Source organism: Natrix helvetica (assembly GCF_964273705.1).
Source record: "Natrix helvetica genome assembly, chromosome: 1".
Lineage (NCBI taxonomy): Eukaryota > Metazoa > Chordata > Lepidosauria > Squamata > Natricidae > Natrix > Natrix helvetica.
Window position 1 is genome coordinate 272,728,469 of NC_138548.1, and position 19,402 is coordinate 272,747,870.

Below are 19,402 nucleotides of genomic sequence, written 5' to 3' on the forward strand. Positions count from 1 at the left end.
TTGCAAAATCCTATAAGCACCCACAAACACATTATTGTTTCCAGAAGCCAATATTGAGTAGCATTCTCCCATGGGTAACCATTTATAATGAATATCCATAACTGTACAAATTTCTAAAAAAATGTCTACTTCCCTAAAAAGCCATCCAGTTTGACACTCATTGGGTACATCTTGAAGAAGCAAATTTCATAAAACCACAAATCCCAAAGGTGCTTTTTCAAGAGGCAACTGGACTTTCTGATCTGTCTTTGAAGATATTTCGCTTCTCATCTTGGAACACTGCTATCATGTCTCCCATATCTCAGGGGTTGCCACAAAGAAGAGGGAGTCAAACTATTTTCCTGGCACCTGAAGGTACAACAAGAAGCAATGGGTGGAAACTAATCAAGGAGAGAAGCAACTTAGAACTGAGGAGAAATTTCCTGACAGTTAGAACAATTAATCAGTGGAACAGCTTGCCTCCAGAAGTTGTGAATGCCCCAACACTGCAAGTCTTTAAGAAGATGTTGGATAGCTATTTGTCTGAAACGGTATAGGGTTTCCTGCCTAGGTAGTGGGTTGGACTGGAAGACCTCCAAGGTCCCTTCCAATTCTGCTATTGTGTTGTAGTGTGTGTGTGTGTGTGTGTGTGTGTGCAAACTTTCATGTGAATGATTATGTAAGTATGCATACATTATAACAGGATCAGACCTTTTAGAACATCTGGGAACTTGTGGTCTTATGTCCATGGAGATCCTTAGTCATCCAGGTCATGGTTGTCCCAAATGTGCTTTTTCAAGAGGCAGCCAGATTTTCTTTGACGACATTTCACTTCTCATCCAAGATGAGAAGATATTTATCTTCAAAGACAGACCAGAAAGTCCATACATGCAGACACATATAGAGAGATGAGGACATATTCATGCATTCATGCAATAATATTGAGAGTTCAGCTAGAAGATTTGACAGAAGATTTGCACTGTTTCTTGGTCCTGGTTCAAACATCAGGACAGATCTGTCTAGTGTTTGGAACAATTGAAATAGAGCGCCAGTTTTCTTCTACCATGTTTTACCATTGCAAATTTCAAAATATCAAAACCAAAGCCATGAATTAGACATCCAGTTCCCTGAAAGAAGGAGGAAATAAAGCATGCCTGATCATTTGTTTACCTCTGAATTATCAGAACGCCCCACCCACATAAGCGGATAGAGCAGTGACTCTTTTTTAAAAACAGGGGCAAAGAGTTCATTGCTCAAGGCCATTGACGTAACAATGTTTAAATCTTTCATGATAAAAAAAAGTATTTCATAATTGTTACTCTTTTTTAAAAAAATGTTGCAAACATTTGTTTTTACATTACATCACAATGCTTTGTTCTTTACAATAGAGAAAACAGTTTTGGCACATAATCACTGCTCGTCTTGTGTTGACAGCAGTAACCCTCCAAAGACTTTTTTTCAGATTTATCAGAAGATGCAGACAATCAAACTTTTGCATGGAAAAATGGAGTTCTATACTAAGGGAACTCTATTTTTCTGCCCAATTCTTACAAGGATAGAAATCAACTCTCTCCCAATACACATGTAAGAATATCGAAAAGAAACTGCATGAGACGATTCTTAGGTGATCTTCACCAGACATTAATTAAATGTCACAAGAGGTCCCAAAACAAACAAAACGGAAAGTGGGAGGAAATTGCCGATTAGTCAAAACAACATGGCAATAAAAAAAAGCAAGTTTTATTTAATAAATATAATGTAAATAGCTTTATTTGACCTTATGTTCACAAAATAATTTTATTATATGTATGAAAGCAGCTTACAGGCAATAGAATTATGAAAACATTCACGATAATTGAGTAACACAGACCTGATTTAGGAAGTATATTTTTGTGGACCTAATTTATCTCTTAGGTGTCTCCTTTTCTGACTACGTCTCAATGGATGTTGCATTTTGTTCCAAAATCTGAAGGGTTTTTGCTATCATTCAATCATCATCACCATCAAATACACGTTTGTATATTACTTTCATAGCTTTAACATTCATTATTTTTATATAATAAGATTAAGGGACCGTGCGTGGAATTTTGGTTTCGAGAGAGCAAAAAGAAAACAAATCCTGGCCACTCTAGGAACTTGCAGGAAAGTGAGGAGGAGTTTTGTTGTTCATTTCGTTTTGTGAGAATCCAAAATCAGAACGAGGCACTATTTTCTATGTAAGGAGCAGTGAACAAAAGTGAAAATTAAAACAAGCAGATTTAAGACAAACTGTGCTGCTTCACATGATACTAGCATTCCTATGTTGCTTTTTTTGGTACCCATTTCATAAGAGCACAGAATAGTTTTCCGGATCAGACTAAGTGGCATTGCATTCTCACAGTGGCAGGGCAGAGGCATATGGAAGCTGGCATAAGAACAGCCCTCCTTCTCCCTGGCATATGCCTGCACAATTTGAAGCTCTGTTTAAATATCACGGAGAATATTGGTGGATAGATCTACCCTCCCATTGTGAAAGGGGTTAATTATTCTCTCCACCACCACTGCCAAAAATAAATTTGAAATAAGAGAAATCTAAGAGGATGAGTTCATCTTCAAAATAGCAAATATAGGTGATGTTTTATTTCATAGCTTATCCTATCTTTAAATTAGTGTACATTTTTCATTGGTATTCCTCTTAGATCAGTATGCGATCTACAGCTTCACATGCTGACATTCAAGCAAAGTTGGCACAGACTGAAACTTGAAAATAAAGCTACAGCTACGCATTTTGTTTCTAGATGGTCATAGTCTGTATAACTTATCGTTCAAGTGATTATGATCTTCTGCTTCTGAAAGAACCCACAAAACACCTCCCTCTCTCTTTGTGCAGCAAAAGGTACTGGAGATTTATCCCTTTTGCTGCCTTTGGAACACCTACAAGTTCTAGAGTTAGCTAGACAAAGCTGATTTTGTAAATTCTCCCTTTTTTTCTTCTTCATAAAGTGCTGACTAGTAAACAGATCAAAAATGCAATGAATAACACCATACATACAAATATCCTATTTTGTTCTGACATATATTAAAATAAGATAAAGTTGTGTTTTGTTTAAACATATGAAAAAATACCCATGTAAATAATAAATAAAGCCAATATTGACACATAATCTTCCTACTATTAAAAATATCCCATTCTTATTATAAGGCTGTATTGATGTTCAAAATTGTTTTAAAAGGCATCCACCTAATCTGGCAAGTTATCAAATTTTTCTTGCAATGTATAAATGCCCACAAATGACTATGCAAGTCAAATGGGAATCTCATATAAATCTATTACATTTTATTCACACAGAGAATTAAAATTAATTTCCCCAGGTCTGTTTCTGCAAACATGTATCCACTTAAAACTTTTTTTTTCCTTTTTTCCTTTTTTGTTTTTTGCAGCTACACCGTACCTACATATTTGATTCATTTCCATTCAAGAATGAACAACACAGAACAATCTTTAAATACAATGTATGAAAGGTGGAATTCTTTTTTAAATTTTATGTTTTTGTCAAACAACAGCTGATTTAAGTTCTGGATTTTATGTGATGGCTTTGATTCTCACAATAGCACACCTTCTTACTAAAAACAGACAAAAAAGTTGAAAATCTTTCTCAAATGATCATATATTTTTTAATGAGTCAACTTTACACCTCAGGTTTTATGCTGGCCATTTTGCGTGATTGGAGTGATCTTTTCCAAAGACACATCAGCCTCGAAATCCAAAATACCTGAGAGGGTTGGAGAAATTTTTTCCAAGGTTTTACAGAATACTCCCTCCTCTTCTTTTTTCACCATGCCTTCTTCTTCCGGGCAGAGGACCGAATGGGGAATCAAATAGACAAAATTGCACTCTTTGGGGCTAGACCCTCTTGGCTCAAGCTGACTCGAAAAACCCATACCCCCGTTATTGTTGATACTAACTGTCTCTATCGCATTAATGGAGAAAGGACAGAGTCTATAGCAGCCAAGAAGAGTGGAAAAAGCCTTGCGGAAATCTGCATTGAAGGCATAAATGATCGGGTTCAAGGAAGAATTGGCCCATCCGAACCAAACAAAAACGTCGAAAGTGGCAGAACTTATACAAAATGGCTCTGCTCCCTGGGATGAGATACTGGGCTCACAAAAGGGCACCATGCAGTTCAGGATGAAGAAGGGCAGCCAACAGCATACAAACACTCCCATGATCACTGACAAAGTCTTTAAAACTTTAGTCTCTCTCTTGAAGGACATTTTGAAGGAGCTTTCTGGTTGCTGGCCATCCATACTGTTCCTGTTGCCAGCAGGGGTTTGACAGTTCTTAGCATGCACAGCTGCTCGTTCCAAGGCTGATATACGGCGTATTTGTTTTTGAGCAATCCTATATATCCTCGTATAGGTGACTATCATGATGGCCACTGGGATGTAAAAACTAATAAGGGAGGAAGAGATGGCGTACATCCTGTTCAAACTGGAGTCACAGTTGTCCATAGCCACACCTTGGAAACTGGCATTTAAGTCTAAAAAGCTTCTGGTTTTAGCTTTGTGCCAGTTCAGTTGTACAGGGATGAAGGAAATCAACACAGACAAGGTCCATGCCACACTGATCATGACAAAGGCTGCCCTGGGGGTCATTTTCCTCTCATACCTAAATGGGCTGGAGATGGCCCAATATCTGTCCACGCTAATGACACACAAATTTAAGATGGAGGCCGTGGAACACATGATGTCAAATGCCACCCAGATGTTACAGAATGATCCAAAAGGCCAGAATCCAGCTATCTCAGCCACAGCTTTCCAGGGCATGACCAAGACGGCAACTAAAAGATCTGAGACTGCCAAAGAGATCACAAAGAAGTTGGTCACCTTGGACCTCAGGTGGCGAAATCTAATGACAGCTGCACAGACCAAGGTGTTGCCTAGGAGTGTGGAGAGGATCAGCAAGGAGAGGAAGCAGCCAGTGAGGATTCGGAAGCAGGAATCTCTTTTCACAAGCAACCCTTCCCCGTCCATAGTGGTGTTGTTCCAAATCATCTTTCCTTCTCAGGCAAAATCATGTCACAGGCCTGGTAGGGGCTTCAGCTCCTTGTGTTCCCACACAGCTTACAATTTAATTGCTCAGAACCAGGCAGGCATCCTAAGATTCGTGTTCAAGTCTCTGGTCTTGGGAGGATCCCTTTCTCTCTCTGTCTCTCCTCTCTCTCTCTCTTTCTCTCTTTAAAAAACCAAAAACAAACAGATAATCCATCACAAGTATCTGAACTTGTGGATCACATCGGGGCTTACCCTCCTTCCCCACCTACCCCCCCCCCCGCCTTTAAAAAGAAAACAATCTTCTTTTAAATATTAGCCAAAAATAGAATACTCTTAGCAGAAACAGGCCAGTGGGGTAAAAATCCTCAGAGAATTCTGTATAGAGCGTATTCACTTTTCAGCTTGCACTTTTTCCACACTCAAATAGATTAATGATTCTTTTAACTAGCCCTTCTGCTCTAATGAAGTGTAACTCTTCAAGTGTTCTGGTTGCTGATACAATTTCTTGTCCCTCTAATGGATGGACATCTTAAACCCACCTCAGCCTTCATACCTTTCTGCTCTGAAATTAAAACATCAGTTCTGCCTTTATACGTAGCCTCGGGACTCAGTTCCTTTCACTGTTCCAAATAGTTTAATAAAGATTCATCGTCCTAGAGGCAAAGAAAATAAATTTACATTTTTAAAAAAAAACATTCAAAAGGTTTATAGAAGGATCATCATTTTGCATAAAGAAGAAATTCTCCATCCTACCTTTCGGACTTCTGTCGCTTGTGTCTAATCCAAGGAAACATTTTTCTTTCTCTTTCTCCCAACTTTATATTTAGGATTTGAATTGCATAGCAAGACGGTGGGTTACAATCACAGCAAGCGAATGCATTGCTTTGGGAATAACACCCTGGTGGAAGAATGCTAAGCAGGCATTGGGTTTTGGTTTTTTTTAGCAAAAGCCACCAGGCTGAACTTTGAGGACTCTTCTGGATTAGCCTGCTCAGGACGTGGACAAGTTCCTTCAATTCCAGCCAGCCCTTGTGATTCATGTGCAAACTCTGTGCATCAAAGCAGTCCCGTCTGGATGTTCATCAACCAAGTCACGCTTTGTACATCCTGTTGAAATGCCCCATCAGGATGAAATCATCCAAAGCAAAGACATGATATTTCCAGTTTTCTGGCAAAGATCTTGAAAAGCGCTGACGATCTTTTAGTTTTCATTGGAAGAATGAAGGAGAAGAGTAACAACCAATCCAGAGTTCAGGTCTCTTTCGACCTGGATGTTTCAGCTATAGCCCTTATGATTCATGTGCAAACTCTGTGCATCAAAGCAGAGAGCACGCTGCTTCTCAAATGTTAGGTGAAATTGTCAGTGGTTCCTTTTCCTTCAAATGCATCCAGAAGGGGTAGTTTCCTCAGATTCCTCTGTGCTCTAACCTTAAACATGCATCTATGAACTCGTACGTTTTCTCTTCATTTCGCCAAGCCGACAGTCCTGGAAGTATTGGCTTCATTTTGCCTGGAGTGATAGAGAGCAACATAACCCGGCATGGAAAGATTTGTTTGCTTGAGGACTTTTTTCTAAATCTCAGAGGAAGGACATCCAGGCATGAATAACATTAGAAAGCAATATATGCACTTAGATTTCCTGACCTTAAAATCAAGCACCTTCTCTTGCAGGAAGCTGTCTTTCTCTCTTTCTCTTCTATAGCACAGAACAAGCACACTGTTCTCCCTATGTGTGAAGGAACAATGGAAAATTAAATACCACAATATTCAAAAATTTGAATATGCCATCCTAATTTTAACTCCCCACTGCCACTGTGGTTGCATAGTGGCACGCAAGATCCTGATCGTCTTTCTAAACAGTCAAGGTATATAGTCATAAATAAATGGACAAACATGATCCCAAGCGATCTTTAAAATTACTCAGCCGGTTGTTATCAGACATCCAATTTTCCAAGCTATTTGTGCAAACTCTAGGTATAATTGTGCATGGCCACACATGTGTATTAAGACTTAAGGATGCCTGAAAGATGTTCATCCTCCAGAACGTATGAATTTTCGTTCTTTTAGGTCATGATTTACGAAAAGAAAAACGGGGGAGGGGAAATCAAAATGCTCTACTACCAACACACAGTCAAGCCAAAGAACCTGCCTGCTGATGAACCCAAACCAGCTGCCATAAACAAAGACCATGCATAACTCAACTTGATGAAGGCAAGGCTGAGGCATGAACTTACCAAATAGAGAAGTTGTTTATGAGAGTGGGCCATTCCTGAGTGCTGATGGTACAAACTCCCAGCTGAAAGAACAAGACTCACTTCATCTTTTTGCCGCGGTTTATTTCTGGTTCTTTTCTTTCCTCTCTCCTCCCTTCCCCTCCTCTCTGCACTCGACAGCAAGGCACATTCACTTTCTCTTTATATGATTCATTGTGTTGTTCACCAACTTCAGCAACTCGGATTTCACTGTGAAGCTGGCTCCCTCTTCTGGTAAAAATGAGACAGGCATACCCAACAGGAACAGAATCATTCCCCATTGTCACCATTATAGTCAACCCCGTCATGCTGGGAAGGGGAGGGAAAAGGTAAGAAGGGAAGGATAAACAGAGTTATTGGTGCATTATAATGTTTCCGTCTCAAAGTAAATTGAAAGCCCTGGGACAGGAGAGGGTAACAGAAGAGTGACTTTGGGAGTGTCTGGTCAGCATAGGCTCTGAGTGGCATCAAGCAGAACCTCCATCAGAGCAACTCTGTTTGAATTCTGACAAACTCCCAGAAATAATATATTTCACCCTTGAATTGGGAATTTTAGGGAAGAATACTTTCATGTTTTGGGACTCATTTGCTAAATATATTCACTTAATAAATAGGTCATCTGCTGCAAAGGCAGTTTGTTCTATTTTATCTTTAAACAGAATTCTACTTTTCATCCAAGCCATATCCTAGCCACCTTCTGCTTTAAAAAAATGGTTTGCTAAATGACATCAGAGTTTGCTAAGAAACATATATTGTAAGCCTGTTTTGCTTTTTACACTGAATTCAGAATTGCAATGAAACAATTGCAATTCTGAATTCAGTGAGAATTCAACAAGACTCTGGTGGCTGGCATTGGAAAATGCTACTATCATTACATGCTGGATAGGATCCAGAGTCAAAACAAAAAATATATATTAAAGTATTGAAGTATTTTTAATACTAAAATGTTAAACAATATTTAATATTAATATTAAATATTAATGAACTGCTTCTTGCCTGTGATTAGTAGTTGAAAATAATAATCTTTTGGGGAAAACGTTCGTAGCCACTAGAAAATCTGCTATTCCAAGCCAATACCTGTCAAAAGCCTTGAACTTGGTTTCTGAACCATCCCCAAGGTTGCCACTGAACTGTACATTCGAATGTAAACAAAAGGGAATATTGTGAAGCATAAGAGGCAGGTTGATTAATTTACTTATATTTTAACCTGGTCCTCTCCATTCTTTTGGCATGCAGTCCTGGCACATTCCTGAGCACAGAATTGAAACTTGCTGTGCTTTTTTGCAGTAACTATTATTTCTTATATCCTTCCTTCCCTTCCCTCCCTCCCTCCCTTCTTCCCTCCCTCCCTCCTTCCTTCCTTCCTTTCTTACTTTCTTTCTTTAACAACCAGCTTACTGACTTATCAATTGTAATGATTCACTTAACAACTGTGACAAGAAGTGTCACAAAATGGGACAAAACATAATTAACACATATCTCGCTTAACAACAAAACTTTTGGACTCAGTTGTGGTGGTACGTCAAGGACTACCTGTAGTTAATATTTGGCCTGAACAAAGTGCAGTTTGGAGTCAAAGAAAGCAATACATTCATTATAGGGCATGTCAAATTTTTCAACTTTCAATGTCCAAACATTAGGGGTGCTCAAAAATTATGACACGCCTTTGCTTGGGGGATTGTAAAGTTATTTTGGTTACTTTAATATAATTTAGCTGTGCTTGGTAAGCACAGTATTTTTGGTCTATAAGACACACTCCCACCCCCCAAAAAAGTGAGTGGAAATTCCCGGCACTTGGAAGAGGTGATAGGCAGTATTCCAGGAGGCCGATCCAACCACCAATCAGCTGCTCATGCTAAATCAGGATGTGCTGAAGCTGACCAGGCTGTTTGCTGCAAGGAGACAAATTGCTGGAAGACAGAGGCAGATTTTTTTTTCTTGTTTTCTTCCCCAAAAGCTAGGTGAGTCTTATAGTCCGGAGCATCTTATAGTCTGAAAAATATGGTAATTACATAAATATTGTAACTTTTTAATCTTTTGTTTGTTTCATTTTGTGCACTGCCATGCTCATCATTTATTCATCACAAAGCATGTGCTCTTTAAGCATGGCAAGAACTATTGAAATGTATGTCTGTGTTGGTGTAACAAGCGCCAACAGAATTTATAACTAAAGACTTACAATAAGTCAGAAGAAATTACAAGAGGTTATTGCCAGAGGTTATTTTCTCCTTGGTGGTTCCTTGATTAGGATATTGTTTTCTACTAGGATATTGTTTTGAGGGTTTAATGGTATTGTTTTGGTATTGGTATTGTTTCCAGCAGAAAATATCCCAATCAAGGAACTTCCAAGGAGAAAATCAAAACCCCACCAACATTGACAGGGCAAGCTAAGTTATATAAACAGAGAACACTGACTAACACTGGTGATGTTACCTAATCAGATAGCGAAACATCTGCAAGCAAACAAGCAAGCTCAGAGGGCACCAAGAACTCAATAGACTATGCCTCTACTTGGTTCATCACATACCAGGCACCGAGAAACATCAGAAAAATTTATCCATAGACTTTCAATCCATGCACCCTAGGCTCTACATTATCAATAAAATACTTTGTGCATTTACTAGTCAAATAATAAGATTGAAGTTTTAAAAACCCCACTGTTATTATTTAAAGTGTTTCAAAGTTAGTCGAATTTCAAAGTTAAGAGCCTTGGTGGCAGAGTGGTTAGAGTGCAGTACTGCAGGCCACTTCAGCTGACTATCGGCTACCTGCAATTTGGCAGTTCAGATCTCACCAGACTCAAGGTTGACTCAGCCTTCCTTCCTTCTGAAATGGGTAAAATGAGGACACAGATTGTTGGGGACAATAGGCTGACTCTGTAAAGCACTATAAAATGGTATATAAGTCTAAGTGCTATTGCTATGTGCCAGGTAGATGGAATGCTGGGAATCATTTAGCCCCATCTCAAGATTGAACTCCTCAATGTATTCTTGACCTCTTGATGTGACTTAATCCACTACAAGGTTGCACAACTTTGTGGAGGGGGGGCACGGAAGCCACATTTCACCTCTGAGGAGTGATTTAAGAGTTAGCATCCCCAAAGTGACAAAAACTACATTGGATTTAATATGATTTTCATTTAAATTAAGCTCAAATTTAATTCAGATAATGTGGTTAGTACGATTACCCACGAGTCACTTGTTTAATAATGTTACACTAAAAATTACAAGCCTTTGGAGGGGGCGTATGCAATCCTGAAGCTTTAGCTTGTTCTTCTCTCTGTTTGTTCAAGCTTCTTTGGAAATTATAGAGGCTAAATGAGAAATGGTTGTATGTGGAGTAGGTACAGAGTAAAACTTTCTCACTGCCATCTCATTAAGATCTAGAAGGCCAAACTATGGCTGATTTTGACTGAGGAAATGTGTATGCTTCTGCTGTACAAGAAGACACCAGAGGAAAAAAGCAATGCTTAATTTATTTTGACTGAGCTATTTTAACAAAGATCAAAACCAAACCTACCAGAAAATACACAAAATTATGAATAATCAAAACAAGTGCTTACATAAAGCCTTTCAGGATAGCATCGTTGCTGAACAAGAAAATTTCATTACTAGATTTTCAAACATATAACCACTAACATATTGATTTTTAAAAAAATCAAAACTTGTTTTGTAAATAAAGGAAGGGAGAAAGCATCATCAAATTAAAACATTCTTCTTCCTGACCAAACCTCTGGCTGCATCATTTCTTAAATCATCATAATGCTACTAATACTCTATATTGGGTTATTAGTGTTATTATTATGGTTTATAGCACAGTCACCAGATGTTTAGACTGTTTTGGCATTTTTATTCACCTGTTGGGTCCTTCCCAAGAATCTGGGATAAGCAGATCTTATTGTTTGATGGTATTAAAGGTATTTTTGCAGGATGTAAGTTGTGTGAACTAAAGCTGTCTTTTCAAATTGACTGATGGTGATATTGTCAATGTCAGTAGTGTTAAAATGGAGCTTCAGATGTTTTCAGATTGCACCTAAGTTTATTTTCACCTAGTGCTGACCAACTCTTGATCTTCCTTGCCCATTTCTCCACCATTTCTGTTTATTAGTATTACATATACAGCAATGTGAGTCGATTGGTTTTTTTGTTTTGTTTTAATCTTATGTTTGCTGCCCAGAAATGCAACTGTGAGAACAGACAGAAAGAGAGGTAATAACACCATATGCTAAAAATCTATGGTGCATTGGTAAATAGTACAATTTAATTTGTTCACTATAATGGAAGCAACATTTACATATCTATTGCAATATAAACCTTTGTGGGGGGGACCCTTTGGTTTTCTTTTTTATATTTTCTTAGATTTCTTGCATTTTGTTATACTGTTTTATATTGTGTTGTATTTTTTTTTCATTTTTTAAAGTTTATAAATATATTATAGCAATAAACAAATTGGGTTAAAAAAACAGTACACCCAAGTCAAAACATGTGTTTTTACCATTTCTGTTTTAATTTACTGAAATGTACTTGCATCTTCTTCATGCAGAAAATTGCTCTGCCTGAACATTCAGCCTGGGAATCCATTTGGCTTCAAAAGGACAATTCAATTATCCAGTTCAAGGCTCATATAGCAGCATCCAGCCGATGCTCCCTGATCTTCCTGACTAAGTCAGTCAGACCTGATTAATAGTTTGATGGGATGCCACCAGAAACCTTTTTGCTCTGAACTAGACTGGGAAGACAAATATATATCTGAGTAGAGGTCAATGACAAGCTACTTCCATATTGTTGCCATCACATGGATACATTCATGTAACCATCAGGAGTCAAGCTCAGTTTGAAAGTATCTTCACCTCTATTTTTAGATTTTAAGACGGAGGGATGAATGTAATAAAAAAGGAACATGAAAGGAAGATGAAGCCAGGTAACACTAATCTATATGTGCACTTTTGGCATATGTATTTGTGTTTGTGTGTGTGTGTGTATGTGTGTGTGTGTGTGTGTATGTGTGTACATGTATATATGTATATACACGCACACACACATACCTACATATACATATACATATACACATACACATACACATACACATACACATAGACATACATATACATATATATATATATATATACACACACATATATATACACATACATACATACATACACATACATACATACATACATACACATACATACATACATACATACGTGTGTGTTTTCGTAGATTTTCACGGGTGTAGGTATGCTGGTCTTGTATTCGGGTATTTTCCCATGTAAGATTGAGATTGTCTTGGCAAAATTTCGGCGAGGTCTCACTCGCCATCTTCAGGCTGGGTTTTGGGCTTAAAGCGTGGTTGGAGCTGCCGTCTTTCTATAAATCTTGGTGGGGATGTGTGTGGAGTGCTGGCTTTGTTTCAGTAAGTGGAATGATTGGTTGTGTGGTTGTATCATGATTGGTAGATTGGTGCTGGCAACGGACACAGCCAGCACCAATCAGCACCAATCTACCAATCATGGTACAACCACACAACCAATCATTCCACTTACTGAAACAAAGCCAGCACTCCACACACACACACACCACCAAGATTTATAGAAAGACAGCAGCTCCGACCACGCTTTAAGCCCAAAACCCAGCCTGAAGATGGCGAGTTGCCAAGACAATCTCAATCTTACATGGGAAAAGACACGAATACAACAAGACATACACACACACACACACACACACACACACACACACACACACATTCGATCTTGCCTATCATTTCCTATCTTTATCTTTCCCAATCTGTGGCATCTCATTTCAGTTCAGTTCATTGGGGAACCCAAAGAGGCCCACGACTTCTAATTTACATTGACCATTTGTTTAATATGTATTCTCTGTGGTAGAAATAATTAATGCCAATAAGTGATTATACTAATATTCTTGCAAACAAATTACCGAAAGGCTTTGACTTCATTTTTCTCCTGCCAAGGGGATTGCTAACAAACTTTCATTGCAGAGTGCATGCATCAACATGAATTATTCAATAAAAGGTCAAGTTCCTTTAAAGAATATCATGCTGGTTCAAGCAGATTAATTAGCAAAAAGAAAATTGAAAAAAACAGCAAGGGAACCAGGATAATTCATAAGAATTAAACTATTCTGAGGCATTATTCATCTCCTGTTGATTATATGGATTATAAATATGCATTGCTTCAGAAACAAAACGTTTCATTGATTAAAGTTCTGTCCTATTGAATTGTGTGGATTTGTGGTTTTGCGTGCATAAATTGAAATGCCTCAAAATATATTAGATATTACAATATGTGCAGTGGGTGGGGAAAGGGTCACAGACCTCCTTCTTCAACACACGTTCAGAATGGAGATCATTTCCAGTCACTGAAGGCGACAGACGTTGTTGTCCGCTGTTCGTCTCTCTGGTGGGCTCCTTTTAGGAGCATAGGGGGTCTCGGACGGACCACCTGCCCCAGGGCGGCTTGCTGGAACCCCCCCGGATTCGGCGGCAGCTGGCGGGGGTGTTTCCAGCCTCGCCCCAGGAGCCGAGGAGCAGAGGGGAGGCATGGAACAGCATTTGACTGTCTGCCCTTTCACTGAATGGGCTCCAGGAGGAAGGAGTTAATTAAGGAGGAGAGGCTGGAATGCGGGTGGCGAGAGATCTGTCCTAATCTCCTTAATTATCATTAACGGATAAACAGCAGACTATTGTAAGTTTGTGTTCAATATATTTGAAGCTGGAAGATTAGAGGGGGGGTCTTTCTCTTTACCTCCCTCGGATAAAGCGGCATTTGAATTATCTCTCTCTATATCGGAATGGAGAGAGAATAAAGGCTGACTTGTCACCTGTATTAACTATGTGAGAAAGATTTATATCACAACTGCAAGAGGTGATTGCTGAGCTGTTTTCTTAAAGGAAAAAAAACTTTATGGAAATCTTTATTCTTCTCCCTGTGAAAGGAGGAGCCAAGGTGGCTCCCCTCCGTCTTTGTTTTTGTACTTAGAAATGAAGTCTGCCTTTTGAAACTACCTTTGAAAAAATCTCTGGCATTGTATTATTACCTCCTCTGAAAGACCCCTGGATCTCTCCTGTTATGTGGTCTTCCTGGATTTTGATTATTTGATTTTCACCTTTCTGGTGTGCCTCCATGCCTTGGAACTGTGATGGAGAACTAACTTTTCACTTTTGGATTTGCCTGCCTCCTTGGATCGGCACAGCTGCGCACTCCCACTGATGGTATTTCTTTTGTAAAAGATTTATACCATCTCTGAACTCAGATAATGGGGCCCAAAAAACCACCAACGGGCAAATCATTTTCAGCTCCCACTTCTGCCACCTTCAGCCCAATTATGCATCAGATGAAAATTACTTCATTGTCACAACAAGAAGGGACTGGAGAGAGCTCAAAAGACTTATCTGTTACCCAAATGTTTCAGGAAATTATGAGGGGTCAAAATGAGTTGAAAAAAGAGGTGACAGACCTCAAAGAAGAACTCAGAGGTGTACAACACCATACAACAGAAAACAAACAAAGAATTAGTGTGTTGGAGGAGGGGTGGCTGGGTTGGGGGAGGACGTTAAGGCAGTCCAGAAGGGGAATTTAGAATTGGAAAATTTTATGGCAAAGATAGAACTTGAAAGAATGTCCTTTTTTCTCAGATTCCAGAACCTACCAGAGACAGAAAATGAAGACCTTAAGGATATTATGAGTATAATTTTAGCAGAATATATTAAGAGAGAGACAAAGAACAGTTGTGGTGGGATATGGATCTGGTTTACAGGATTAATTCAGCATATGCTAGAACACATAATGTTCCAAGGGAGGTACATGTTAAATTTCTTAGGAGGACCACGAGGGATGAGGTGCTAGGGGCCCAAAGGGAGGGACCACTAAAATATAAAGACAAAGAAATTACCATTCTTAAGCAAATTCCGAAAAAAATAAGAGAAAAAAGGAGGAAGTACTCCCCCTTATCAAAGAAATTATATAATAAAGGAGTTTGGTTTAGATGGTTATTGCCAGAGGGAATGTTGATTTTTTGGGAGGGAAACAGAATTAGAATTAATACAGTGGGGGAGGCAGAAGCCTTCATTAAAAAACACAGTTCTCTCCTAGAGGACGAAAATATGGGAGGTAGTGAAAAAGGTAGTAATGTACAAGATATGAAGGAGGGAGGGGCTGTGGCTCCATCTGGGAACAGGGGGGAGGGAGCAATATCGAAAAGGCTCAGGTCACAAAAATAAATGTATTTGAAATATTATTGTAATTGTTGATATACTAGAAAGTGACAAAAAAAGAGATGATTGAACACATGGTTGATATAATGTAGAACAAGATTCTGTTTTTGCTTATCTTTTATACGTTGTTTTTAACATTGTAAAAATTGTGAGATTTGGAGGGATTTCTACCACTAGCACGGGAGCTGCCAAAATTTTCTATGTACCTTTTTACCTCTCCCCATAAATGTTTAAAAACCAATAAAATTCTTTTTTAAAAAAACACGCACACGTTCAGAATAATGATAAGCCTGGCATCTAAAGAAATGCATACATACAGTACACGCAAAAAAATTTCTGTATAGCTGCGTACCTCACTTTTCCAGAGTTTCCCCTTTGGCTATGCAGAGATTGGCAACAGAATGCCACAAACGAACCTTAACTTTTGTATACTCTGGACTGTCAAAATAAGGTCAGTACTACTGTTAGGAAAAATGTGGCTAGCAACTAAGGTATAAAATGTAAAGGAGCATCTGTCTGGTTACCATCTCCAGAAAAATCCCTTGGAGAGAAAGACCTTGACCAAGCAAAGAACCTCTTGTATGCTCATTCATTGCTTCACCTCCCTGTTGGGTATTGTTGTCATGATTCAACAGTTTGCATTTTATAGACTTCACAGACAGACAGACAAAAGACTTTACAGTCTTCAAAAGGTCAGCTTACAGGTGTCTTACAGCGGGTGAGCAAATAGTCAAGAAATGTTGGTGAACAGAAAACGGTTGCTTCAAGTAAAGTGGCAAATATTGCCTCATTGCTATTGAGAACTGCTTTTGTATATACATAGATTATCTTATAGTTCTTGTTGAGCATCATTTTTTTCTGAGCGACCAGTGTTTTTGCATGGAATGATAGGGAAGTTGCTTTTTTTAAATTCTTCCCCTCAGAAAAGAGAGAATGCTTTTCAGATAGGAGATCTGAACAGGATTCTAAACTTACCGCTTTGTGATTAGTTAGCTTTATGATGGTAGATTAGTAAATGTACAGCAGAAGCTCTCAAGTGGAGACAGACAACAGTAATATCAAGTTATAATGTAACCATTATAAATTCTAATCCTGCCTTTAGCACAAAGCTGGCTGAGAGACCTTAGTCCATAGACTCTTTCTCACCCCTAGGAAGGAGGCAAAGGCAAGCCACTTCCAAAATCTTGCCAAGAAAATTGCAAAGACTAGTCCAGGCAATGACCAGGAGTGATTTGAAGGCACTCAGGCAAGCACACTTCAAGTTTAGCCTCCAAACAAAACAGATGTACCTATTACTGCAATCTTATAATAGTTTCTGATTTGAAATTCCTCAGCCACCAGCCCTTGATGTATTGGTCTGCTTCTTTTTGCATTTGAATGTTTAATATTAAGGGTTGATCCTGGTTCTGTGTGGAGCTATAATTCTGAGCTTTCAAAATGTTGAAAATAATCCAACATAAATTTAATTGTTTTCTCTCTCTCCCTCCCTCCTGTTCTCTTTCTCTGTCTCTCTCTCTCTTTCCCCTCCTCCCTCTCTTTCCTGTTCCTGTATGGGGAGCATTATCTTTATGGGTAGAGGAATATCAGACAAGCATAATGCAATAAAAGACATTAATGCATGCAGAAGCTCACAAGTGGAATTAGGGAATAGTAATATCAAGTTTAAACTACTTTAAACAAAATTAAGGACAAATACAGTTAAATTATTCAAAGTTAGAAAAGAAGCAGCATGTTTGCAACTGGACTTCTCCCAATGGGGATTAAGTTCCAGACATAAGGGATCTTATATTGTAATGAGTTGTTTATTTCCTGAAAGAATAAGAACAACATTGGGTACATAAAATTAAGATTAAACTGCAAATAAGAATGGAAGACCAATTAGATTAATATCTTCAAAACCTTCCAAATGGAAATGTTTTTCTCAAAAAATATTTGAAAACAAATTGTCAAAGTATTTGTAGGACCTTCAGTTAGCTTCACATCTAGTTTAGGATACAGCTACTAATAGCATCATTTGCATAATAATATTACTGTGGACATATTGTAATTCTGGCAATTTTGGGGTTTGCTGCCATTACAAATGAGGTCATCGTTTTGTTCATTGTAGTAACATGTATGTATGCTGAAGTAAAATATTTACATTATAGAATATCAAACTTATGGAACGTCTTCTATTGAATACATCATTTCTATCTACCTATCTATCTACCTTCCTACCTACCTAGATACAAAAAGGAGAAATATGTTAGAATACACACTATATATTTCCCATATTGCCTCAGATAATACGTTGTGGAACATTTATATTCTATTGTATTGCATGCTGAATCTCTTAATTGCAATAGTCTTACTATTATTACTAGTATTATATTAACTGACCAAACATTGAAAAATTATCATAGAAGTGCATGGGAGCTATAGTCCTTTGGCACCATCTTACAACAATCATCCTTGACTTAAAGTGCCATTGTAATTTTGAACAGTCATTAAATGAATGGTTGTAAGTGGAAGATTACCTTTACTTCTTCCTGTGTATCTGAGTTTCTGGATAAAAAGAACAAGTAGTACTAGAGGTGTTTTATTGTCCTCAGATCAACAGGGTAAATAGCAGTTTTTGAGACAGAATGCAAGTAAAGACAAAATAATAAATCCCTCTTCCCCATTATAACAATATTGTAAGAACATGTTAAGATTAATGCTTCTGTTTTAAAGCTTATTGAGGTCCTAAAAAGTAAAAAGTAATTGCAAGTACTCCTTGTTTAGTGACTGCCTCATTTAGTGAACATTTGCTGTTCATGAAGTTTTTCATGGTGATGAAAAAGTAACTTTACAGCCATTCTTCACATTTGTTACCTTTGCAGATCTGTGAAGCAAAGGTGAACTGAAGTAAGACTTTAAGCACATTTGCCATTTCACTTAAGAACAACTTTGCTTAATACAAAATTTCTGGTCACTAAATGAGAACTACTTGTATCGCATTGCATTTCTAATCCTTCTTCAGCAGCTATGTGAATATGCTGAGGAGAACAGGTCTTGCCTATGATGAAATTGACTACTTTATAGTTCACAAAGCCAATCAGTTATTTGGAAATGTGTTTTGAGTATAACTCTAACCTTTCCTTCTTGATTTTGCTGTGAATATAAATTGATTTTTCCAGAAGCTTTCTTTAAAACTTCACTCAATTTCCTGTTCCTTGTAGCACTTTTGCAATATCTTTTAAGCTGGTAAACTAATTCCATATTAATTTCCATGTATATCTTGGTATTTTGAAATTCCCTCCTGGAGTGATAATGAGCAAGCAACCCTTGGGGTTATATCAGCATATCCTTAATATTAACTTGAAAGATGCTCAGCCAGGAGAAAGCACTCAAGATTGCTCATTTCTTAGTCGTGTAAATAATATGAATTTATCTTAGCTGACTCTTTTCATATTTTCCTCCATCTGTGTCACTGAAGCTATAATTTTATGTTCGGTGAATCTGAATGCAATGTAAATAACCTAAGAGTTGCATTGTGAAATCTTTCCAAAATGTTTCCCAGGCTCAAAATGTTTACAAGCAACTTGTGACCAGAAATGAAGGTAATCATCTGATCTTAAACTACTAAAGGGCTTTGTGGATCAGACAAGTGGAAAGGATTGTACCAAATTTGGTCTGATCAGTGACATTTGTTTTCAGGCAGCATAGCCAAAATTTAGTTACTTGAACCAATAATAGGAGGGAAAAAAGCTTCTTGTGTTTTAATTAGAACCTGCTCAGGTTACAATGATTGATCATCTTCAAATCTTTCTTCTTTCATCTTTCTTCTGATATGATATATGTCATTTGCCGTATTTATTTATATTTCACATTTCTTAACCATCCATCTCTCTTGGGAGAGAGTGTGTGTGTGTGTGTTTCCT

At 38.0% G+C, this 19,402-nt stretch overlaps 1 protein-coding gene across 2 annotated transcripts; it reads right to left on the bottom strand.

The window, feature by feature from the left end:
* Positions 1–1,751: 1,751 nt before the first annotated feature.
* DRD1 (dopamine receptor D1) lies at positions 1,752–7,565 on the bottom strand. Of its 2 annotated transcripts, none has more exons than XM_081938248.1 (4): positions 7,248–7,565; positions 6,658–6,739; positions 5,767–6,523; positions 1,752–5,666 (listed from the first exon to the last, which is right to left on the bottom strand). In XM_081938248.1, exon 4 carries the CDS (start codon positions 5,011–5,013, stop codon positions 3,655–3,657), a length of 1,359 nt encoding a protein of 452 aa, XP_081794374.1. In that variant the 5' UTR covers positions 5,014–5,666; positions 5,767–6,523; positions 6,658–6,739; positions 7,248–7,565; the 3' UTR covers positions 1,752–3,654. The 2 variants fall into 2 exon arrangements, with proteins under 2 accessions (XP_081794374.1, XP_081794373.1); XM_081938247.1 differs by having other exon boundaries at positions 1,752–5,192; positions 5,567–5,666; positions 5,767–6,739.
* Positions 7,566–19,402: the final 11,837 nt, after the last annotated feature.

What these genes read in the sequence shown, in the direction of transcription:
- DRD1 (XM_081938248.1), bottom strand. Translation starts at nt 5,013, where the DNA reads ATGATTTGGAACAACACCACTATGGACGGGGAAGGGTTGCTTGTGAAA.